The sequence below is a fragment of the Eleutherodactylus coqui genome, chromosome 6 (genome assembly GCF_035609145.1).
Source record: "Eleutherodactylus coqui strain aEleCoq1 chromosome 6, aEleCoq1.hap1, whole genome shotgun sequence".
In the NCBI taxonomy this organism is placed as follows: Eukaryota; Metazoa; Chordata; class Amphibia; order Anura; family Eleutherodactylidae; genus Eleutherodactylus; species Eleutherodactylus coqui.
The window spans coordinates 22,944,049-22,969,561 of NC_089842.1; the positions used below are offsets into that span (position 1 = coordinate 22,944,049).

General features: G+C 46.0%; 1 protein-coding gene across 3 annotated transcripts in view; it reads right to left on the bottom strand.

The window, feature by feature from the left end:
• Positions 1-9,922: 9,922 nt before the first annotated feature.
• HPN (hepsin) overlaps positions 9,923-25,513 on the bottom strand; it is a 39,343-nt gene continuing 23,752 nt past the window's right edge. For all 3 annotated transcript variants that reach the window (XM_066606435.1, XM_066606434.1, XM_066606433.1), the window contains 12 exons: positions 23,921-24,001; positions 23,408-23,506; positions 23,050-23,091; positions 21,491-21,620; positions 20,238-20,360; positions 18,984-19,024; positions 17,764-17,929; positions 17,480-17,679; positions 16,356-16,451; positions 16,094-16,236; positions 15,568-15,732; positions 9,923-14,001 (listed from right to left, as the gene is read on the bottom strand). In XM_066606435.1, coding sequence (XP_066462532.1) covers positions 13,963-14,001; positions 15,568-15,732; positions 16,094-16,236; positions 16,356-16,451; positions 17,480-17,679; positions 17,764-17,929; positions 18,984-19,024; positions 20,238-20,360; positions 21,491-21,620; positions 23,050-23,091; positions 23,408-23,506; positions 23,921-23,936 — 1,260 coding nt within the window. In that variant the 5' untranslated portion in view covers positions 23,937-24,001 and the 3' untranslated portion in view covers positions 9,923-13,962. The remainder of the gene's footprint in view (positions 14,002-15,567; positions 15,733-16,093; positions 16,237-16,355; positions 16,452-17,479; positions 17,680-17,763; positions 17,930-18,983; positions 19,025-20,237; positions 20,361-21,490; positions 21,621-23,049; positions 23,092-23,407; positions 23,507-23,920; positions 24,002-25,513) is intronic.

Here is a 25,513-nt window from a genome sequence, read left to right on the forward strand (position 1 = left end):
CTGCGGATGACACACTGTTATTGGGGATCTGCGGATGACACACTGTTATTGGGGATCTGCGGATGACACACTGTTATTGGGGATCTGTGGATGACACACTGTTATGGGGGATCTGCGGATGACACACTCATATTGGGGATCTGTGGATGACACACTGTCATGGGGGATCTGCGGATGACACTCTGTTATTGGGGATCTGTGGATGACACACTGTTATTGGGGATCTGCGGATGACACACTCATATTGGGGATCTGTGGATGACACACTGTCATGGGGGATCTGCGGATGACACTCTGTTATTGGGGATCTGCGGATGACACTCTGTTATTGGGGATCTGCGGATGACACACTGTTATTGGGGATCTGCGGATGACACACTGTTATCGGTCGTTTCTTTAGAGGACCTTTTTATCTGACTCCAGGTAATTTTTAGGCCAGTAATTAAAGGTCCCTTTACATGGGATGACTGTTGAGTGTATAAGCACCTGACAATCCCCTCACCGACTATCACTTCTGTCCTCTCACGCAGGAGCGACAGTCATCCTATGAATGAAGACGGAGCGGCCAGAGATCCCTTCTAGTCGTTCGCCTCCATTCCCTGTAAACAGGCAGTCGAACATAGATGAATATCTGCCTGTTTATATGGCCAATAGCTGCTTGGTATTTAGCTCTGCTAAAAACTAAATGACTTCGACAAGTCAGTGAGATCTCGTTAAACGGGATCTAACAAATTCACTTTTACAGCGATGAATCCGGTGGTAATTGCCCCGTGTTAAGGTAAGGTGTATATGTGCTCATTTGGGCTGAATGAGTTGATCATATAGGGGGTCCTCCTAACTCTCTCTAACAGCAGTTGTTGGGGACGTTAAGGATCAGCCGTTGGAACTCAAAGGAGATAAGCTGCTACCAGAGGAGTCTGGGGAGACAGAGAGGTTATGGAGAGTGGACAGAGGTGTTTGGAGGACACAAAGGCGTTTGGAGAAGGACAGAGCGGTTTTGAGTGGGGGCAGAAGTGTATGAAGAAGGGCAGAGGAATTGGAGGAGTCTGGAGGGGAAAGAGGTGTCTAGAGGTGTGGGGACAGAAGAGTCTGGAAGGGACAGATGTGTATGGAGGAAGACAGGAATCTGAGGAGTCTGGAGGGACTGATGGTCTTGAGTGGGATACAGAAGAGTCTGGAGGGCTATAGAAGTGTCTGGAGGACACAGGAGTGTGTGGAAGTCAGGAGGAGGTCAGAGGGGTTTGGAGGACACAGAGGAATGTGGAGGAGGACAGAGTTGTATGGAAGAGGACAGAGAAATCTGAGGGGTCTAGAGGAGACAGAGGAGCGTGGAGGGGATAGAGGTGTTTGGACAGAACAGAGGAGTTTGGAAATGAGAAAGAGGTGTCTGGAGAGGACAGAAATGTTTGGAGAAGAGAAGGGTGGCTGGAGGGGACAGAGGAATCAAAGGGAGGACAGAGGAGCCTAAAGGGTGAAAGAGCGATCTGGTAAAAGACAGCAGAGTCTGGAGGGGACGGCAATGTCTGGAGGAGAACAGAGGAGTCTGGAGGCGAACATAGGAGTCTGGAGGCTAACATAGGAGTCTGGAAGAGAACAGAAGAGTCTGGAGAAGAACAGAGGAGTCTGGAAGAGAACAGAAGAGTCTGGAGAAGAACAGAAGAGTCTGGAGGAGGACAGAGAAGTCTGGAGGAGGACAGAGAAGTCTGGAGGAGGACAGAGAAGTCTGGAGGAGGACAGAGAAGTCTGGAGGAGGACAGAGGACTCTGGCAGGGTTTTCTTTCAGGAACACATGAGAAACCCTAACATACATGATTGTGTGAGGGCTAGGATAGTTGTCTGTGGAGCAAATGTCTGTATGGGCCTCCGAAGAGCAATGTTGGTGATTGTGCTGTCTACTCTATCTATGTCCTTCTCTCTGAACATGTGTTTCCTCAGTGTCAGGCTGCAGCAAGTAAGCTTTGCACATCACTTCCAGTGGATTTGTGTCTGTATTATCCACCTAGAGCCAGTCCTCGCCTGTTCTAGAAGCCTGGAGCTACATGTGGTATAACTGGAAGAGTCACTTGCCGTCTCCATTATCCTCATCTTCAGTATCTTTATGGAGCAGCCGCTCTTCAGGAACAAGCTGTCGGGGTTATGCTTTATCTTTCACAGCGCCGCTATCTACCATCATTGTATGCAGTGTCTGGTGTGGTTACCTGTGTTGGTGCATCAGCCACCCCTGGAGTTGTCCTCATGGGCAAGGATTGGGGGGGCAGTATGATTTGCAGGGGAGGGGGTTATAATAGCATACCTCCCAACCAGATGCGTAACTTGAAACTCCTGGGCCCCAATGCAAAACCTGTAACAGGGCCCCCAACTATAATGCTTTATTCAATGCTTGACGTCAATGGAAGCCATCTGACCTGCAGCCCTTCCACAATCATCATTGCAGAAAGGTCGCAGAATTCGTGTTATCACCTAGCGACGGCGCAGCATAATGTGTGCCGGCATGACGGCCAGCACGTCCGCAGTACAGAATAAGAAGAATCTGGACAGGGTCAGGATTCCGCTTTGGGATCCAGCATGCAGATTCCAACCCGGACGTGTGCAGGCGGCTGAAGGCTAGTTCCACAAGGACGATCCCGATTTTGCCACAAGAAATCCGCAGCAAAATCATCTCTTTTTTCACACGATTTTTGAGCATCAGTGCTGTTTTTTTTTTCTAGCAAAAGATAGAGCATGGCACAATTTTGTGCTCTCGCAGCATGAGTGAGAACATCGCAGATGGGAAGGAATCTATCGTAAGTCATCGGTTTCCTAATCTGCTTTTATACTATCGCATTACGCGAAAATTGTGCGGTTTTCTCGCCCGTGTGACCCCACCCTAAGACGCACAAATGTTGCATAAATGTGAACCCCATCCATTTGAATAGGTTCACACACGAGTGATGTTTTCTCGCATGGCACCGCGATGTGATGCTATGCGAGAAACACATTGCAGTATGTTCCATCTAGCTGTGGGTATTGTTGTATCTTGTCGACACTGGAAATGGTGGGTGTTGACAAGGGTAAGGCTGTTTGACAGCCAGGTAATGCCCCCTGTTCCTGATTGGCTGCACGGCTCCTAAGCCTCCCAGGTCCTGGGACTCACCACTTTGGTCTGCCTTCTCCGTTCCCAGTCGCTCGTGCTTTGCTGCTCCCGTAGTCAGAATCTCAGGTCCGGTAACTCACCACCGCAGTGTCCGTTTTCTGTTGACGGCTCGCTCCCATTGTCCGGCTCTCAGGTCCTGCCACTCACACACCCCCCCTCCCCCCATGTCTTTAATGCTCACGGCTCGGTCAGCTGTGACGCTCTCTCTGCATGTATGCATGGATTGGTGCGGGAGCGTTAACACTTTGGTGGCGGAGTGTGGGGGGGTGGAGGCTGCATGGGAGTTGAGGTTAGATGGCCGCCAAGCTCCTAGCAGCATGGGGTTTTAGTTATGGCTGGCATGGAGGGTTTGGGTTCGTTTCACTGTTAGGCTTACATTATGAGCTGTATATGCTTCCATATTAGGGCTTTTACCCACTAGTGTCTTCTTTAACGCTGCGATATTGCAAAAAAATCGCAAGTGCACAAACTTGCAATTTTTGTACAATGGGATTTTACCATTAGAAAGTCCTATTGAAAAAAATGTAGTGATATCGCAGCGTAAAAAAAAAACGCTAGTGGCTAAAAGCCCTTACTGCGGCCTGGCTCTCACATGGAAGGATTTACACCTATTAATGTAAGCCTAACACTAAAATGAACCCTAACCCTCCATGCCAGCCTACATCCCCATGCTGCTAGCAGCTTACAGCAGCCAGCCAATCAGGACCTTTGGGAGCGTTACCTAGCCCTTAGCTGTCACTCAAGGTCTCTACCCACTATTTGGTGGAGACATAATACAATACTACCCTGGCTGCGATATTGCCCATTGCGTTCAATGGGGCTGGCCATCGCATTGAATGTCTATGATTGGTTCATCGAGCACTGCAGTGATTAGCTGGGATACAGAGCTCGAAAACCAATCAGAATCAGCGCTTTCTGGAGGCGGGGTATTTAAACCCCCTGACCAGGAAGTGGCGGCTGAAGACTACAAACAAGTGTGTCAGAGCTTCAAAGGAGAAGTGCGGCAGAGCGAACAGCGCCTGCTAGGTGATGTACTGGGTTTTTTTTTGTGTGTCTTTAATGCAGCTAGGGCTTATTTTAGGGGAAACAGTAGGATTTCCTACTGTTAAAGTTGCATCGCACCACACGAAAACCGCAATTTCGATGCGATGCAACACAATAGAAGTCTCTATAGGGAAACGTGTAATAAGCCATTGGTGAGGCCAATTACTGTAACAGTCTTTTTACACATATATATATATATCCTGTGAGAGATGCCAGACTGTAACAATCAGGCGAATATATGAATAGCGTTATGTGGAATGGCAGGGAATTGTACATGAGGCCGAGGAATAAATTATATGCACACTTCTTGTTACCTGTAATGGCAGGCAATGATTGGGGTAGTAGTTGTCAGTTTGTGATGCCACTGTTCCATACACCGACATTCACGCTTGGCACATTAATGACACTGGACAAGTGTATAGTACCTCGGGTCCTCCGGAATGGGGGAGGCCCGGTAAAACTTTACTAGTGACTTTCTACATAATACAACAGACTTCAGAATGCAGAGTTTACAGTGCAGGAAAATTTAGTGAATATTCAGCCAAACATGACATGAAAGTCAATGGCCACAGGATGGCAGTAATGATCACCCTGCCCTCATAGACTTCAGCATGCGTGGGTGTCAGTGTACCACTATACGGGCATCTATACTTCAGACAGCCACATAGGAATCATCAATAAATCTCAATATTATCTTCAGAGGTTCAGTAGACTTCTGCTCTATTATATAACTGTATACACTTCTTGTCACTGGCAAGTGTAATTACTCACTACGGCTCCCTCTTGTGGTGGGGTTTTATGGGGAAAACACTCAGTTTCACTCACTTCCATGCGCTTCAAATACATTTTGGCGGTCTCTACGTCTCCTCCATATTAGATGCCCCTGCGGTTTCTCCAGCTGATCGGGGAAGAGGGAAGATCCTCAGCTCCAACTTGGGAGCCTCTCCTTCTTCTCCATATTCAATGCAAGGAAGCTGAAGGTGCTTCCCTGCATCACTGTGGGTCCTCCAGCATCATGGGCAGATGGAAGATTATCGACCTCCTTCCCGCTGACATGCACCCCTCTTTATAGATTCATTCTCACCACATCACATGACATAGCAAGAAAGATACATACAGCATGCAGCCAAGCTCACAGGCAATGATTATAAGGGAGTTAACCCTTCAGACGCTGCAGCTGTGCAACACACATACAGAAAATAGACAAGACAGTTTTGCACAGTGCATCCACATAAGACAAACATGTATGACAATTATGGGGGGGACACTACACATCACAAATCGCCGTGATATTCTGCATATGTTTTGGCGTTTTTTTTCCTGCAGCGAAGCAGCCTACAAAACATTGCGATTTTGTTGCCTATGTGAAAGCAGCCTAAGGGCTCCTGTCCACAGGCGATGATTCGCTGGCGGTAAATCACCAGCGAATCACGCTGTCTAAAGCTTTCCATAGTGTTGCTATGGAAAACGCAGCCCCCAGTCCACGAGCAGAGAATCATTGCGATTCTCTACTCGCGGCTGGCAATTCGCAGCATGCAAATTGCCAGGGCTATGGTTAATCCCCCATAGCCCCGCCCTTTCTCCCTGCTATGGGGAATTAACCCAAAGCCCCGCTCTCTCTCCTTGCTCTGGGGATCCCCAAGGAATATCCCCATAGCGCAGAGAGAGTTGGGGGGGGGGGGGGGGCTACAGCAATGGGGCGGGGCTATAGGGCTTCTCACAGGGATTCCCCATAGCAAAGATAGAGGGGACAAGGCTAGAGGGGCGGGCCTAGAGGATGGGTCCCCTTAGTCCCACCCCCTCCTCCCACGCTTTTGGAGAAGCCCTGTAACCCCGCCTCCCTTTCTCTCTCCACTATAGGGAAATCTCTTTCGGAGAGAGGTGGAGGGAGTCTCTACTGCCCCCTGATGCTGGGGAATTGCCCAGCGGCAGGGCTAGAGGAATACCCCGCTGCCTATAGCAGGGCATTTAAAACATGCCGCCCAGAAGCACATTTTAAGTGTCAGCAGAAATCTTCTTTTCCTGCATAGTTTCCATAGACTCCAGCTCCCATAGGAGTCTATGGAAGTTCCTGCAACAAAGGTAGGTCAGGTCCTATCTCTTCTCACAGCGCGGACCGTAGATACGGGTATTTTAGCCACGTATGTCCTATCTTCGATTGATGCGAGTATTTAGCGTGTCTAAAATTCCTTCGTGTGAACGATCTACAGGAAACCATTGGTTCTTATAGAAGTGTTCTTCTCACACACCTCTAATGCATGAAGATAGCACTCATGTGAACGAGGCCTTAAAGATAGATTCACATGGGTGTATTGTCACATGGGTGTATTGTCACATGGGTGTATTGTCACATGCAATATGCAGAGAATAGAACTCATTGATTTCAATGTGTTCATTCACTTTCGCATATATTTCAGTTGCGTGAAAGTAGGACCAAAAGTCCCTGTACCAATCAATAGGGGGGCGCGCAAATGCGTGCACAATACACGAGGAGATGCTTGATATGCTGCGTAATTCTGCTGAAAAAAGAACATTTCTAGAACCCATTAGACTAATTAGCCATTTGGATCGGGATGTCTTTGTTTGCTGCTCGCAAATGAACATTCCTTGTGGGCGCAAAATGTACCGTAAAATTCATCATTCAGTCCACAAAAAAAGTTGCGTTGAGACACACGCAAATACACATACGCTCGTGTGAAGGAGGCCTAAAGTTAGGAACCCATCCAATAAGGTTCCCCTGGATGTGGCAGACGGGCCCACATGTTTTGATCAAAATATGAGCGAAAAGCCTGGCATTTTTATGCAGTTAGTATAAACAAGAGTTGTGCAGTGTTATTCAGATACTACATGCGAGGGCCGAGGCTTGTGCTTGTGTTACTGAACAGGCAGAGGGATGTAAAGGAACAAAAAAACTAGCAGGCTTTTTGAATGCTGCTCTGGATGTAACTGGAGTATAAAAATGGATGGACAAAGTTACTTTCCTTTTGGTTCTGTTTAACTTTCCGTTGATTCGGATTGGATTTTCTGAGCCTCAGTCGCTCTCTGCAGTCCCCTTCCATCTGCTTTATGTTTTTTTACAGAAAAAAATAGCGCATGCTGCACCTTTTTTTTTTCTGCAATCTCTTTTTACATTCTAGTGATGGCTGACGGAACTGAATGGAAGGATTTCCGTTTGTGCGGAAGCGAAGAAAGACAAAAGAGAAGAAAATTAATATAAATGGAATAAAACGGAAGCTAACTGACAGAAATAGACCTTTCTGTAGCGGAGGCGGCACACGCTCGTACCGTGAGGACTTGTCACACACAATGTATGTACAGAAGTGTTGGGGCGGCTGTTATTTCTTTGTCAGCTGCCCAAAGTGTTCAGTAAATGGTCATGTGACATCTTTACACCAGAGACAAAGTGTATAACTCATCGTCCTTGTTTATAATACACACAATGTAACGCTTCACTGTAACATTCTCTTCTGTCGCCACCTTGTGGTTATGGGCCGTCGGTGCAAGTATCCACCTAACAGAATGACATTTGGACTCATGCAGGCGTATTCTACCCTGGTTAAACTATACATGGATAATACAGATGTAACTCCATTGGAAGTGATGTGCAAAGCTTACCTGCTGCAGACTGACACTGAACAGACACGTGTTCAGAGAGGACATGCATAGAGTAGAAGACACAACGACCAACATTGCCCATACAGACACCTGCTCAACAGACAACTATCTTGGCCCCCACACAATCATATATGTTTGACTTGGCCATGTGTTCTGGATGTAGAGAGGGGAGAAAGCTGTTACTAGATACCTCTGTCCCTCCAGACTCATCTGTCCCCTCCACATTTCTCTGTCCCTTCAGACTCATCAGATTTCTCTGTCCTCCTCCACACTCATCTGTGTCCCCCAAACCTCTTTGTCATCCTCCAGACTCCCTGTGACTTCCAGATATCTTTTTGCCCCCTTCTATCTCCCTCTTACAGACCGTCTTTCCCCTGCTAACTCCTCAGATTCTGCTGTCCTCCACGATACATCTCTGTCACCCTCTTCTGTCCCCCACCTCTAGCTGTCTCTTCCCCCTCCAGACTCCTTGGATTCCTCTGTCCTTTATTATACACTCATGTCCCCCCTCCACACTCCATCGCCCCCTCCAAACCCCTCTATTCTTCTCCAGACTGCTTTGTGTCCTCCATACATCTGTTTCCCCTTCCCTTCCCTCTGTCCACACTCTTATCTCCGCACAGCTCTGTCCCCTCCAAACTGGGGCTCCCCAGTATGTTACCATCTTGTGAAGGGGGGGGGGGGCAGACTGAAATGTGCTCTCGTCATTGTGTTGGCTTTAAAATGACTGAGCCTTGCAATGGCGCACAGCGGTGTACAGAAGAGGCTTAGTATGGCTGTGTTAGAGGAGTCTTTACATAGGAGTTTAATTCGGGATGCTGCGGACCAGGGATCTGCGCCCCTGCGGGCTGCACAGCTGGCATTGTGGGGAAAACCTTCAGAGCGCCATCTGCAGTAACTCATACAGAGACCATTGAAATGATATTTCAGCCCAGTAGACCATCTTACCAACCAAGGGCCAAGCAGTTTGCGCTGCTTGCCACCAACCGCTGCCACCAAGCATGAACTGCTTGTATCTCTGTTACCACTGGAGAGAGACTGTTCTCCAAGTTTCAGGCAAAGTTTGTTGGAGAAGTATCACAATGTGGGCCTATAAATATGCTTTGCCACCAAACAGCCTTCTGTACCATCTTAGCACCAGCCAGGGGCGTAGCTAAAGGCTCATGGGCCCGGGTACAAAAGTTTATCTTTGGGCCCCGAACTTCTCCTAAACCCTTACCAGCGACTAGTATGCCTGCAGCAAGTCTAACCCCCCAGCAGTAGTCGTGGCAAGTCCTGTCCTCTCCAACTCATTGGGTGAGTCTGACCCCTACAATGTTGTAAGCTCTATTCAGTAGGGCCACAGGGGCCCAGGTGATCCGTTTGTTCCCAACATGCTGCTACCCCTGTATGGTGGAAAAATGGATAGGGTACATGCTAGACACACAACGGGACACCATTCCCTATAATAGAGTTATTCGGACTTCCAACCATGACCTCTGGCATTTTCCTGGTCAAATAGTGTAGCATGCTGTGCCAATTTGTCCAGCATTTAGTTCCAGATTTGCTCTGTGAGGGACCGCAGCACCAAATGTTCCATCAATAGTGGGAGCCAATCAGCGTTCGGTGGGAGACCCACATCGTACAAGCGCTCACCTCCCTGCAAAGTTGTTGGAAGACAGCAATCACTTATTTGCACCAGAAAATAATTAGTCAACCAACGACTATTTTTAGGTGAGCTGAAATGAAGCGACTAGTAAACAGATTCTCACCCGTCACCTGGTTTGTGGTCGAGTTTACACAGAACAACCGTTGCCTATATTCACTCTAGGTAGCGACTATTCAGATGATAGTTCTCTCGTGTAAAGCCATCCTAACTCAGATTGCGATAGGTCTGCATACTGCGCTGGGATGTTTTGCTGTGAACGAGGGATGAGGAACTGCATTCTTCAGTGTACGGACACAGATCTGCTCACACAGTTAAATAATACAGCAAGATAGCGGCGTGCCTCCTCTTCCCGGCCCTCAATAGAGTTCCAGATACTGGTAAATGTCACCTGGGCTTTTTTACAGATCACCATGATGACTCCATCTCCAGCATTGGGACAGGAAATGAAAAGAATTCAAGTGAATACAAATGTGACAGCGAGGTGAATGTTATTTTACACTGTACATTTATTAGAGGTTCAGGACATACATCGGTCATCAGTGTTGATCCGTGCTACAGTCTGGATCACATAATGGACATTACTGTTGTCTGCGGCACCTTCACAAATGGTTCTGCAGTTTATACTGACACAGAATATTGAGTAACTGCGAGGACTGTGCATTACTTGTCTTATATTCACTTTATATTACACTGAATGCTTCAATCACATCCTGAGATACACTTTAGGTGGCTACACTCAGGCGTTAGCGCAATTGCGCATGCCCGAGCGTGACTTTTTTGCGCTATAAACGAGGCTTTTCTGCGAGCGTACAGGCGTATTTTGCTGTACTTTTTCTGCCCGCAGGGAATGTTAATTTGCATGCGGCAAACAAAGGCGCTGATTGAAAGAGCTAATGAGTTCCAGATGTGTTTCCAGTGAAATGACGCAGAGTTTCACGTATCTGCTTGCGTATGGCACGAGCATTTCTGCACCTCCCATTGACTTCTATGGGGATCTTTGCAGTGCAAATGCGCAGAATGTTAGCGCCCGTCTCACCTTTTTTTGCGTGGGCCAAAATGCGCACACAAAATACGTGCATATGAACGGACCCGTGGAAATCAATGGGTTCGATTTACTGCGTACCGCAGCACAATATGCCCTTAGAGTGGATTCACATGGGCGTATTTGCTTGCGGATTTGTGTGCGCAGAATTCCCTTGCGCGACACACTGAGATTAGGACCCACATTGGCATGCACAAAAAAATGCATGCTGTACTTTTTTGCGCATTTGTGCACCAAAGGTCTCCATAGAAGTCTATGGGAGGTGCGTAAATGCATGTGCAATGCACAAGGTAATGCATGGACTCCTGCGCAATTCCGCAAAAAAAAAAAAAAAAACACATCTAGAACTAATTAGGCTAAATTGTGGTGTCCCGTGCGCAAGAAAACATCTCATGTGAACGCAAAAAATGCATCAATACATGCGCAAGAACGCATATCCCCATGTGAAGCCGCCCTCAGACGCCTCACATCACTTCTGTGAAATTTCGATCCTCTCAAGCTAACTAAGAAGTCAGCATCATTTTGAACGCAGCTCTGGATGCGACTAGAGTACGAAGAAAACTATCTGCAAAGTTATCTGTGGAAAACTGTAAACTGTAAGGTGGCATTCAAAGACGAAATCAGGAAGCGGGGAGGAAAATGACAAAACAGAGAACCAACACTGCATGCAGATACAGCCGGACTCACATGGATTCCATCAGATGGCGATATGGATGGAACTCGCATGTCAAAATAACCGATTGCTTTCTTTATGTCCTTTTTGGTGATTTTTCGCAAAGAATCGCCTATTATTTTCTGCGGGGTTTACATTGTGAGTGCAATGCAATATTTACCATCTTAGGCCGCCTGCACACGAACGGGTCGGATTCCGCATGCAGGAGCCCGCAGAGGAATCCGACTCTGTGCCTGGCCGGTGACCACTTGCAGCTGTCTTCTTTCGTCTTCATCTATACTGCGGATAGACCCGGTCGCTCGCCGTCGGACATGGGCAATACAGCTAATTTTTTCACAAATCTTTTTTTTTCCCCGCACTGTCGTTAGGTGATAATGCAAAATCTGCGACCTGTCTACAATGTCAGTCGAGCCGCGGGACGAACGGCTTCCTTTGACGTCGCACAAAAATAGAGCATGCTGGGATTTTTTCTCCGCTCGCGCAAAGCGTAATTTGTTTTGCCGAGTGTGCAAAAAGAAGCAGTTTTCCAGGGCATGCTATGAACGGTATCTGCTGCGGAACCGCGGTGCAGGCGCCGAACGCTGATTCTGCAATGCAAATCCGTTCGTGTGCTGGCGGCCGTAAACTATTGGAAGGACATGCCATTTTTTTCATGAGCGTGTGAAACTCTCACATACATACACGCAATGTGTTTTTCTCACAAAATGCCTCACACCTTCATAGAGAATGGCATGTATTCGAGCGCGATACCAGTCGCAGTTTCTCGGACCGATATTGCGCTCATCCGTGTGAATTCAGCCTCAATGCAGCTTCAGATCAGGCGCAGGCTCGCCCTGGATGATGTTCTCCAAGACTATCCTTAGGACTGGCTATCAATTCTGTAGTCCCAGTGAACCCCTATAACTTCCTCTATGCAAGTCTTTGGTAATATAATGAGGCACCACAAACCCTGAGCCTCCTTTGTCCAAATTTGCACCTTTCTAGCAATATGAAGGACCATCCTAGACACTCTTGTACATTATGGCTTGACTAGAAGAAGACATTCCTTCTTTCCAAAACATAGAGTGCTTGAAGTTGGTTCCTAAAATGTTCACCTCATAGAAGCTACCTGGAAATGTTCTGCACTGGAGGTCACCATACTAATCTGGTACCAGAGCAGGAACCTAATGCTGTTCTGAGCAGGAGACATCAACTGGTCAGAAGGTGACATAATGTGCACTACGTCCAAAGATAGAATCAGGAAAACTGCAGGCCCACTCATATATCTGGGCTTTAGCCCTAAACAAGCAAGTACAGGGCCACCCATGTCCAACCCTGTGCAATACCATCCATGTTGAACCAGATGCAGGACTACCTATAACTAACCATCTGTAGGACCACCCATGTCCAACCCTGTGCAGGACCATCTATGTCTAACCATTTGCAGAGCCACCCAGGTTCAACCATTTGTAGGACCACCCATGTCTAAACCCATGCAGGACTGCCATTGTCTAACCTTGTGCAGGACTACCCTTGTCTAAACTTGCGCTGGACCATGCATGTCTAATGCTGTTGATGACTACTCATGTCTAACCTTGTGCAGGACCATGCATGCATGTCTAACCATGTGCAGGACCACCCATTTCCAACCCTATGCAGGACCATCCATGTCTAATCCTGTGTGGTACCGCATATGTCCAACCCTGGGCAGGACCACCCATTCTCAACCATGTGCTGGACCACCCATATCCAGCCCTGTACAGGACCCATGCATGACTATGTGCTAAACTATCCATGTCTAACCATATACAGGACCATCCATCAGACGACAGTCATTGCACATCCATATTAATTAGTTTGAACCTTCCTATGATGAATCATCTATTTCTATGATGACCTAACTAGACATTGGTCTTTGAACCTCAGATTTTACTTTGGGACTACAATACTTTGGCAGAATAAGCAGTTGTTATAATTATGGTCAAAGTTAAAGGCATCAAAGAGCATCAGAAGGGTAAAATATTGGTTTGTCCAGAAATTTTCATGGTCAACAATAGTTTCTTTCCACCTACATTGAAACGACTACTTAAAAACCCAGTAATAGTCCTGTCTAAAAAGTGGCCCATGAATGGTCTTCCCAAAAAGGTAGTCTTCTGGAGAATGTTAATTGGTTAATTAGTTCATTCCAGCACTGGCCACTGGACAAGTCCTAACCAATGATGACACAACAGAGTAGAAGACCCCCCATGAGATTATGGCATACCCATTCCTCTTGCTTGAAGCATCTTGTAGTCCAACCACCCAGTTCATCCAATCAACTCAAGACAAGACAAGGTTCCATCAAGTGCCGAGCTGAGGCCTGGGCAGAAGTGATTTATGGCGATTGTTTTCATTTTTGTAGCCCTTTTGTCTACACAGAGGCAGAGTTTTATACAAAACACAAAGACCTTGAAGCAGGTCCACTAAAGACGACTAATTTTATAGAAAGTATCAAACCTTATCTAGAGTAAGACTATAATAGCGCTGACGTGTCCTCGGCTCCATGGGTAACGTGTAGCTGTGCTTTCTGATGCACAATACAACAATGGCCGTCGCTGGACGGGCAAATCAAACCTGAGTTCTTGGTAACTAATTTAGTAACTTTGTAGCAGCTTATGAAGTAATATCTCATCATGGCATAACAGGGTTAATAGAATGGAGGGCCATGGATTAGTCTCTCATCGCCCTGACTGAACGTTCTTCACATGCTGCAAAAAAAATTAAAAATAGTCGTCTTGTACCAGTCCATAATTGACTTGTCTCGCCAGTCTGTAAATCGTGATCTGTCTTCACTGCAGCTCAAGTATTCCTGTGCTTTCTGATTTGGTCTGAATTTTGGGGAAGAAAACAAAGAAAAGTTCATTGGCCAATAGCTGAGGGCCAGCTAACCAGTCCAGTCTAACCTCTCATAAACCTAAAAACTGATGATAATCAATCATAATCCATCACTACGGGTCAAACCCCCCAAATAACCCAATTTATGCTGCATTTAGACTGAACGATTTTTGTCCAAACGAGCCAAACTGAACGATAATCATTGAGTTTAAATGCAGCCAATGACTGAATGATGTACGAAAATCGTGCACTTCTCGTTCGTCATTCGGTTTCAGCCGGCGTAAAAATCAGCGTCGGCTTGTGCACTTATTGTTCAGTTTAAACACTGATTGGTCAGTGTTTCACATAAGTATGTAATACACTGAATGACTAGTGCAAGAGAACTGCGCTAAACATGCTGCCCGAGCGCGGGCGAGCTAGTGATGCTCGTTCATTCAGGCAAAACTGAATCGCGAGATTCTCGGGCTAATGTAAAAGGGGCACTACTTTCTGACAAATATCTGCTGAGCATTGGCCTTGGCAAAATAAAACAACCAAAGAATAAAAAAGCAAGTATTATAGGAAGAAAAGGATACAAACTATGGAGCTCCTCGTCTTCTTTTGCCACCATTAGTCCAAAAATATCAAATCTTTACGAATAACTTACAACTTACTGTGTTTAATTATTTAATAACAACCACCTCTCCCACCACCTCCACTGCATTTACCACAACCACCACCTCTACCTCCACCAACTCTACCACCACCCTCACACAACGCCACCACTGCTATTACCGCAACCACCACCTACACACATTTCCACCACCACGTCCTCAAACTTACATCACAACCATCACCTCTGCCACCGCTTCCGTCCCCAGTTTTTACCACCAGCTCTAACCCATCTCTACTACCACCTCAATACACTTCCACCACTATCTGCCCTATCCCCACCAGCACCTCTAGAATCATCTCTTTATACCTCAACAATGTCTATCACTACCTCCACACCTCCAAAAACTCTACCACCACCTCTTCCACCACAATCACCACCTCCTTACACTTTCATGACCACCTCCTCTTCGACTACCTCCATGTACTTCCAACAACTCTACCAGCTTCACACACTACCATCACCATCCCCTCTATCACCAGCACCTCCAACACTTCCAGGATTATCTCCACACACTTTTCCCACCTCTATCATTACCTTCACATACCTCTACTAACTCTACCACCACTTCCACAAGCCTCCACCACCACCCCCCTCTATAACCACCTCCACACATTTCTGCCAACTCTACCACAATCTCTTTTACCACTCTTCTCATCATCTTCATCACCATCTCTACCACCTCCATACATTCCACCCGCTCCACCACCACCTTCACACACATCCACCACCACCTCCTTTAATGACTCTAGCATTATCTCAATACACCGCCACCACCTCCACCAACACCATCTCTAGCATCTCCACAAACCTCCATCACTTCTGCTACCACCACCACTACCACCTCTAACGCCTCTTCCACCATCTCTACCACCTTCACCACCTTCTTTTCATCCAATATTCTGACCTTCATGGCTCTGTAAATCCAGTTTTGGTATTGATCCACCTTGGCATATACCCCAGGCTTGTTTGGCAATGCGCAGCCAATTCCCCAACTGACAATTCCACACAGACGCCATCTTGAAGTGCGGGAGATGGTGTCCTCACAAACAAAAGGGCCTCCGCTGTCTCCCTGTATACAATGTGTAAATGGAAAAAATATGAATCTATGTTCTTTATATAAAGTCATTTCTATTCGAGTGCTACTTTGAAGACATGGAGGAGAGGAGAGGGAGGAGGCAGATGCAGCTGCAGTTTCTCTCTTTCTTCTTCCTGTCAAAGAGTAGGAGGAGCAAAAGTAATCTGATACCTGATTGGTTTAGAGTAAACAGTGATGTCAGAAGTCTGACATCACTACAGGAAGAACCAGTCAACACTTTTGCTCTGACAATGGTGTATCTAATACTCACTGATATTTCCCATGTTAGCTGTAAAGCAAATTAACGCTTCTAGTTATTAAAAATATGGTGCAAAACTCAGAGACGGTCACTTACCTGACAAGCATCAGTACCCCCATCGGAGTATCCGGCGCAAAACATCTTCCCTGTGATCTCGCTGTTGTAGTACTCTGGCTGATTACAGACGGCACTGCTTATTATAGGCACCGACGCCTCCTGCAGGATGTCCGACTGCTGACCTGAACACAAAGATGAATCATTTACTCCAAATGTTACTGAGAAATGGTGAAAAATGCTGAAGAAATCTGGAAGTTGGACAATATTCAGTCCCAAGAAAAGTTCCATAGATGTCACTTACCATAATACTGAGTATTACCCCATCCCGTCACTGTGCAAACCTTTCCATTTATGATCTGCTGTCCCAGCGCAGGAAGACAAACCGGCTGCACGTATTCTAGGATTACACAGGTTTATATTTGTTATACATTTTAAGCTATATTACCAATCCCTGGAGTTGAGCACTGTGTACATACATTACGTATCCTGTACTGATCCTGAGTTATATCCTGTGGTATACTCCAGAGCTGCACTCACTCTTCTGCTGGTGGGGTCACTGTGTACATACATTACTTATCCTGTACTGCTCCTGCGTTATATCCAGTATTATACTCCAGAGCTGCACTCACTCTTCTGCTGGTGGGGTCACTGTATACATACATTACTTATCCTGCACTGCTCCTGAGTTACATCCTGTATTATACCCCAGAGCTGCACTCACTATTCTGCTGCTGGGGTCACAGTGTACATACATTACTTATCCTGTACTGATCCTGAGTTAAATCCTGTATTATACTCCAGAGCTGCACTCACTATTCTGCTGGTACAGTCACAGTGTACATACATTACGTATCCTGTACTGATCCTGAGTTACATCCTGTATTATACCCCAGAGCTGCACTCACTATTCTGCTGGTGGAGTCACTGTGTACATTCCACTATTCTGTTATATTTGTTATACATTTAAGCTATACTACCAATCCCTAAAGTGAAGTTGAGTACTGTGTACGTACATTACTTATCCTGTACTGATCCTGAGTTACATCCTGTATTATACTCCAGAGCTGTACTCACTATTCTGCTGGTGAAGTCACTGTGTACGTACATTACTTATCCTGTACTGATCCTGAGTTACATCCTGTATTATACTCCAGTGCTGCACTCACTATTCTGCTGGTGGAGTCACTGTGTACATACATTACTTATCCTGTATTGCTCCCGAGTTACATGCTGTATTATACTCCAGAGCTGCACTCACTATTCTGCTGGTGGAGTCACTGTGTACATACATTACTTATCCTGCACTGCTCCTGAGTTACATCCTGTATTATACTTCAGAGCTGCACTCACTATCCTGTGATCCTCCATGGCATGTTATTAGTGATTGGTCCGAGCTGGCTGATATGCACGGAGCAGAGCCTTTACCTGAGAATGTGAGTGGGGTGAGCAGGTGCACCATGGCTATATCATTGCTGTTTTCTTCACTATCTGTGTATATGAAGGGTAAGTATCCAGCGTGATATATAACACTCTTGACACGGTGTAGATTTTGATGGGGCTCACTGGGTGAGACATGTGATACACCCCCTGCAAACACAGTCCAAAGACTTGCCACCCGGTTTCTCCTGAGGATACAGAAATAGTAAAGCAATGTTCCTCGCACTGAAGGCAGATCTGTCTCTTCTCCTCACTGCGGTCCATTCACTTACTCTGGGAAGCAGTGCGCCGCAGTTAGGACCCACTCACTGGATATTAGAGAGCCTCCACATAGATGGGTGCCTTCATATCTCAGGCTGACCTGCCATGGCCACCGACCAAGGGCTGCGTCTTTTCCTCCCACAATTCTGTCCACGGCCAGCTTTCTCCGTCCACAATCTGCGGAGTCGTGTGAGAGTGATAAGGTCAGAGGAGTCACATAGTAGAGGCACCCCATGTTATGTCAATCACAAGTGGCGGCCTCAGGTTTGATATAACCCTGTGCAGGACTATTTTGGCCCCTCTATCATAAGAAATGAATATATATTGCACTGATAGGCATTCTGCCTGTGTTATATCCACAGCAGTACAGCTCAAAGAATATTGTACCTGAACCAAGCTCATTACATGAATAAAGCACCATATCTAAATACAGCTGGAACCAAGCTCATAGCAAAAGTACAGTAACAGAAGCAAGCTCATTACATAAATACAACACCAGAACCAAGCTCATAACATGAATAAAGCATGACCCAAGCTCAGTACATAAATACAGCATCAAAACCAAGCTCATAACATAATTACAGGACGAGAACATAAATGCAACACCAGAATCAAGCTAATATAACTCCAGAAACAACATAAAAACAGCATGAACTAAGCTCAGTACATAAATACAGCACCAGAAACAAGCTCATAATATAAATAAAATACAAGAACCAAGCTCGTAACAAAAACAGTAGCAGAACTAATTGATTGTATTGCGAGGGCACTGATGGTCTGACAATAGAGCCTTGGAATATCAGAGGGGTGGAGCCAGAGCCAGGAGGAGGATGTAGCTCTACAAGGCGCTGCTATACAGAGGAAGAAGATCACCTGGTCAGTTGGACCTAAGGAAGGTGATTGACCCCAGCCTACATCCTCTTGATGCCTCCCTACAGGCTGGTGGACGGCTTTGATAACTGTTCAACGGGACTGAAAACAGGCGGATCAGAGGGGGCGAAGAAGAACAACTGTAGGTAATACACCCCACGACCCCTCCGGTCCAGGGACGGAATCTTGTCTGGAAATCGGAAGGTCACTTTAAGAAAACACATTCTGTTTTATGCTAATCAGAGATCTGCAAATAGAAAACTGCCACCAATGTTCTGATCCTTATCTGGTGTCCATCAGGTGGGAGCAAAACCTCAGTGTACTCAGCCTGGTATACATGGGCGACGCATAGTGACATTACCTTGGCACTGGACGGAGATGAACTGACCAGTCGGGCACTCGCTGCGGAGGAGAAGAGAAAACCGGAGATATTATGTAATCTTATACTCTGCAGATTGAACATTATAATATGTGACACCCCAGGGCTAGAGGGTCAATGGTGGGAGATGACCCCGCACTAAACTGCTTCCTCTACTTGTGGTGACACTGCTGCTACCACTAGGGGGAGCTCACTAAATACAAGTATATACATTGAATAGCCACTATATTAGAGCCCTGATCCTCTTACGATTGGCGCTTCAATTTGACCCCGGAGCGCAGCATAAAACATGACAAGCTTTCTGTAAATCAGTTTCAGTGTGAAGCCACATTAGATGGGAAAATCCAGCCATCTGAGTGACTTCCAACGAGGCCAGGTCATCGGTGCTGGACTAGCCGGGGTCCCACTGCCAACCATGTGGGGTTTTCGTATCAGCAGTTGGAAAGTGGACAGAGAATAGTGTGATTGAGGAAGAACATCCAGCAAAAGGGATACAGCTCCTCACCCAAAGGGGTCAGAGGAGGGCATCAGGAATCATTCTGCCCAACAGCCGCTGCACAGTCAGGAGCAGCTGAATACAAGGCTGGTGCTACAACTAGTCTATCTAAGCACACAACTTTTTGGGGGGTATTACAGCAAATGACCATTTTCAGCGCCACTTTGTCTATGAGAAACGGAAAGGCGAGATTACAGCGGGAAAAAGAGTGCAAAAATTGTGTCCCCAAGCAGCAGAAAGGCGTCACCTGGTCAGATGGATCCACCGAGCCGATGGGAGGTCAGAATTTGGCGCAAGAATCAATGTACCCTTTCTGTCAGCACCTCTATGAAATCTACAGCAACTACAAGAAGCTTCCTGTCCGCAGGGGCCGATATTTCTGCAGAAGAATTTAATCACCTAGGGGAATCCACGCCAAATTTCTCAAGGCCAAAAGGCGTCCAAGGCGCTACTAGATGGGGGTTTCTAATAAAGTGGCCATTCAGTGTAGCTCCCATTGAGTTTGATAACAGCTGACATAGGAAACGGCATTCTTAGCCGGCTGACCGTCCTCTTACAGCGCCAGTCCAGCCTTGAGCTCATCAGTCAATATGTCTGGTTGCTAGAGTCACATGGTCTAACAACCAGTCTCTTCTATGGAGCTGTCAGACAGGTTTCTCCACCGGTCTCTCTCAGATACGAGGACTTTGTGACTGTAGTTGTAGCTTGGAGGCTCACGGATAGCGGAGACGGACACTTACCACACACTCAGCACATCTTGAAGTCTTTTGGCGGTCTTCAACAGAGATTTGTGGACGCAGTAATACCCTGATGACCCGTTGGCTCCCGCCATCTCCACTTGAAGCACCTGGTGGCTCATGGACCTAAGAAGACAATATGGAGGCCGACACAACTGATAAAAAACTCCTATAGAAACTATCAAACATGACTGTACAGACCACTATGGGGCCCTAAACAACACCCAGAGATGGGACCCCTTCGTGCTTCACTCCATTGCACTCTTTCCTTCCCTCTGAGAATATCAGGGTCCGTCCTGATAACCTGAGATGTGATTCATTTTCAGGGGCCCCAAAAGCACCCGTGGCTTTCTATTTGGCATCAATTGCTTTGATATAAAGTTATGAAAAGTTCTAGATCACACATCTCAAACTTAGGGCTCACGGGCCAAATTTGGCCCACCACCTCGTTTTATGTTGCCTGACGGCCGTGCAGTAGCCTGCCAGGCATTCCACTCACTCAGCCTGCAGCTCCGGTCTGGCGACAGCAGTGCGGTCTGTGACTGCTAACCTCTTCACTGTGTTGTCCTGTATGCAATGCAGACACCAAGGAAGCAGGTCAGCAGTCATGGACTCGGCAGCGGCTGCAGCCGCCAGGCAGGAGCTGCAGGCTAGTTGAGTGGAATACCTATAGGGAAGCTGCCTGGCCAGAGGCCAATAGGAGAGTCTCTATTACTACTGGGACTAGTATGTCAGTCCCTTATTCATATTGTGGCCAATACTGGGGCCACTATGGAGGGCACTATTACTAATGGGGCCACTATGGAGGGCACTATTACTACTGGGGCCACTATGGAGGGCACTTATTAATACTGGGACCAATTAAGGGTACACTATTACTACTGGAGCTACTATGGGGGGGGGGGGCACTACTACTACTGGAGCCACTGTGAAGGGAATATTACTACTGGGGCCACTATGAGGGACACTGTTACTACTGGTGACGGAATACAGGTTACTATTACTAATAGGGCCACTATGGTGGGGGGTCACTATTATTACTAGAGTTACTATTACTACTGGGGCCACTATTGGGGTCACTGTTATTATTGTGGTCTCTATGTGGGTCACTATGACTACTGGGGCTACTATGGAGGACACTATTACTACTGCGGTCACTATGGGGCTCACAATTACTATACAGTCTTACAATCACAATCGGCCCTTGGTAAAAATTAGTTTGCCACCCCTGCTCTAGATGAAGAAGCCCCAGATACCTGATGAAGCCCATCTCTTCACAGCTCAGAGTCGCCACTTCTGCATTGGCTAAAGATGAGCAAACCAGCCGCCATATTTGTTCTTGCTGATCGTACACGGTGAGCCGATTATCTGGAGAGTTTACCTGGACTGAGACATTAAACGAGGACATTGACGAGGACTCACAAATATGAGACGGGTTGCATCATTCAACTATTCGCTTCCACATCAAAAATGTAAATAGTCCTGTGATGTGGTACACTGAATGGGAGCATTTTAGAGGTGGTCCGATAAGGATGGGTTCTTAGGAATAGAGCGTAGATTAAACTGCGACTGCCAAGCTTACTGCCCCCTATTATGTAAATTGCAACCATGAAGTGTGCTGTGCCACTGTAATGTGAAGAAGGAAGAAGTACATCTTCCGTTTCAACTTATTTTGATTTGTGCCTGTATCTTTAAGGAGAAACTACTCAACCACTGTCTTATGTGCTTGTCAATGGGGTGTGTCCCTGTGCATTCTTATACCGCTAGCCTTGACTGGACATTGCTAGTGTATAAGAACACCCCCCAAAAACTGGTAACATCCAGATGTCAATGTATTCATTCATTTCTCGGAGGAATAACAGAGGGACATCACAAAACAGAGTTGTGAGAAAACAAGGCTCCAGAATTATTATTTCTTACAGGTATATCAGGAAAGTTTGCAGGTCATCTTTAACTTTATTTTGATTAAACAGGTTAATCATGTGACCAAACCTCAATGGACATAACTATTTTTGTTAGAATCTCCCTCAACAATTAGCTGGATACACGGCGTCCAACTACTGAGATCCTGAGGGATCAGCTGAGATCTGTGGAGATCCTGGCTACAAGTGTTTCATTATCCCTGCAGTGCCTCCACAGGGTAAGTGAAGAATTACATGGTGTCTGTTGATATCAATGGGCAGTTCATGTAACCAACATACATGCTGGGTCCTCCAGGGTGAGAGACGCTCTTTGTAGCTGTTCTGTTCAATGCATGGAAGTCCTGAATGAAGGACCCTCCTCCTCTCTACTAAAGGCCCATTTAGACACAACGATTATCACTCAAAATTCGCTCACAAGCCATCTTTTGTGCAATAATCGTTGCGTGTAAATGTGCCCATCTTTCATTTTTCTGCGAACAACAGATCTGAGTTCGGCTTGAAATCCGTCCTTCAGCAAAACAGCTGATAAGACGGACCGTGACTGTGCTCTACACGGGGACCGCTGATAACAGCTGATTGCATTGTCTCAGCTGTTCTCAGCTGACAGCCCCGCCTGCAGAACAAAAGGAAATTATTCAGAGAACAGTGGGTGGTCCTCTGAAAAAATTCAGTGCTGGGCGGCTCACACTACTAATTGGTACTAAAAGGCATTAGTACCAATTAGTCGTTTATGCAAAATGATTGCTCAAAAGCCATCTTTTGAGAGATCATCTTTGTGTCTAAATGCAGCTTAAATCAGAAGGCCCAGCAGAATCAATTAAAATGGGCCAGAGATCCCCTGTATAGCAGATTCTTTCCATGCATTCCACTTGAGTCATGGGGCTATTAATTACCTGCATAGAGATTTGAGTTTTCGTTGTTCAGTACATACGTCACTGTGAAGACAGAACACAATAGGTGGACACTAGGATCAGACAGAACTCTCCAGGTGGTAGATGGTTATATAATAACTCAGGGCTGATCCTGTACAGCTTCCCACATTAATCAGATTCTGTACTGCACCCTGTCCCCTAGCATGAAAACCCTGGTGTTCACTTACTTTTAGGATTTGCATAAAATGTAGTGTAGCGCCACCCACTGACCATGGAGGCTTCAGATTAGTCTTATATGGGTCTCAGGTTGCCCTTCATACCCATGGATTCTCTATACAGTAAACATTTTAGTGAACCCCAATGGCAGCCTTATTCTTACCAACGGCCCAAATTGTGACCCCGATTCCAGCCAGTGAGATGAAAATAAAGATGGTCAATGCACAAATCCTCAGGGGGGTCCAATGACAGCCTTTACCCACTGCAACCAGAAGGACAACGATTAGTAATACGTTAAATGCAAATGTTTAAGAAGTCCAAATAGAGATAGCTAATATAGACCCTGAAGGCTTGTTGGTTTTATAAAGGAGGGACTTTACTTTTATGGTCACTTCTAGGATTAGGGTTAAGGAATGGAAAGCTAGAGACTCAATTATAAGGATGAAGGGTTTGTTGCGTGCTGAAGGCCAAGGTCAATTCTCTTCTAGTTGCTAATTCTCATCAATCTTTACAGCATGCTGTAGAGCAAGATGGCTTTCCTAGGAATGGAATTCATTGTACTGACATCTAGTGGCCAGTAGGATAACTGCAATACTTTAGAACTCATGAATAGTCATAAGAGTACAAAAACATCCACAAAAATTGTAAAGAAGCCAATAATTTCTCTTTAACTCACCGTCTTTGTGTACCATTTCTGTAGAGCGGTTAGATAAGAGCACAGGAATGTACGATACGTCCTCCTGGATGTCCAGGCACCCTGAAAGCAACATGGGAGTTAGCACTGTAGTGGCCGTCCACCTGCAGAGCGTCTATAAAAGACTCTTTGTCTTCTGTCCAGCAGACATTAATGACATAGTCTTCCAATTATTCATCCTCAAGCCACAAATTATACACAATAGGTGGGGGGAAGGGTGGGCAAATCATGAATACAAAGGATCAACTTTTATAGAAGCAATTTTGGACTTCAAGTGATTGGAGAAGAAGATGCCTTAAATCTACAGTGTCCACAACATACAGTTATAGAAACCTTAGATGTCGAGCAGGGAACAGTTTTGGATGATATTGGATGATATTAAAAAGTGATGCCCCCCCCATTGCAATGATTATAGACTGCTGTCTAATGTAGCCTGCAATATGTGAATAGGACACACATCATGTCTCACTGCTTGACTTGCAACGTCTGAGCTTCCCTGTAACAATAGGGGGTGCTATGGTCACAGTTGCGACTGAGACCTTGGTGTGTGAAGTTCCTCTGCCTTACAAAACGACCCCATTATAAATCCACACGGTAGGTGGGGTCCCTGGCACAGATTTTGCATCAGGGCCCAAGATCTTCATGTTATGTCTCTGCACACTTCTATAGCATGAAGCTAATATGAATGTTTATGACACCGAGACAACTTCATACATAGTAACATAGTATGTAAGGCTGAAAAAAAGACACATGTCCATCCAGTTCAGCTTATTAACCCCAATGTTGATCCAGAGAAAGGCAAAAAACCAAAATGAGCTAGAAGCCACTTCCCTCATTTAAGTGGAAGAAAATCCTTCCCGACTCCAATGTGGCAATCAGATTAATCCTCGCATCACCGACCGATCTGAAGTAATCAGTGATATAACATGTAATATTGTAACACTCAAGAAAGGCACCCAGGCCCAAATTATACTCTTTTATCGAGTTCTCCATCACCACATCCTCAGGCAGAGAGTTCCATAGTCTCATTGCTCTTACAGTAAAGAACCCCTTTCTATGTCGGTGTAGAAACCTTCTTTCCTCTAGATGTAGAGGGCGCCCCCTTGTTACAATCACAGTCCTGGGTATAATAGATGATTGGAGAGATCTCTGTATTGTCCCCTGATGTATCTATACATAGTTATTAGAGCGCCCCCTTGTTACAGTCCTGGGTATAATAGATGATGGGAGATCTCTGTATTGTCCCCTGGTGTATCTATACATAGTTATTAGAGCGCCCCCTTGTTACAGTCCTGGGTATAAACAAATGATGGTAGAGATCTCTGTATTGTCCCCAGATATAGCTATACATAGTTATTAGGTCTTTTTTCTAAACTAAATTATTCCAATTTTGATAATCTCTCTGGGTATTGTAGTCCGCTCATTCCATTTATTACTTTAGTTTCCTGCCTTTGTACCCGCTCAAGCTCTAATATGTCCTTCTTGAGTACCGGTGTCCAAAACAGTCCATAATATCCCATGTGTGGTCTGACCAGTGACTTGTAAAAAGGAAGAACAATGTCCTTGTCATGTACC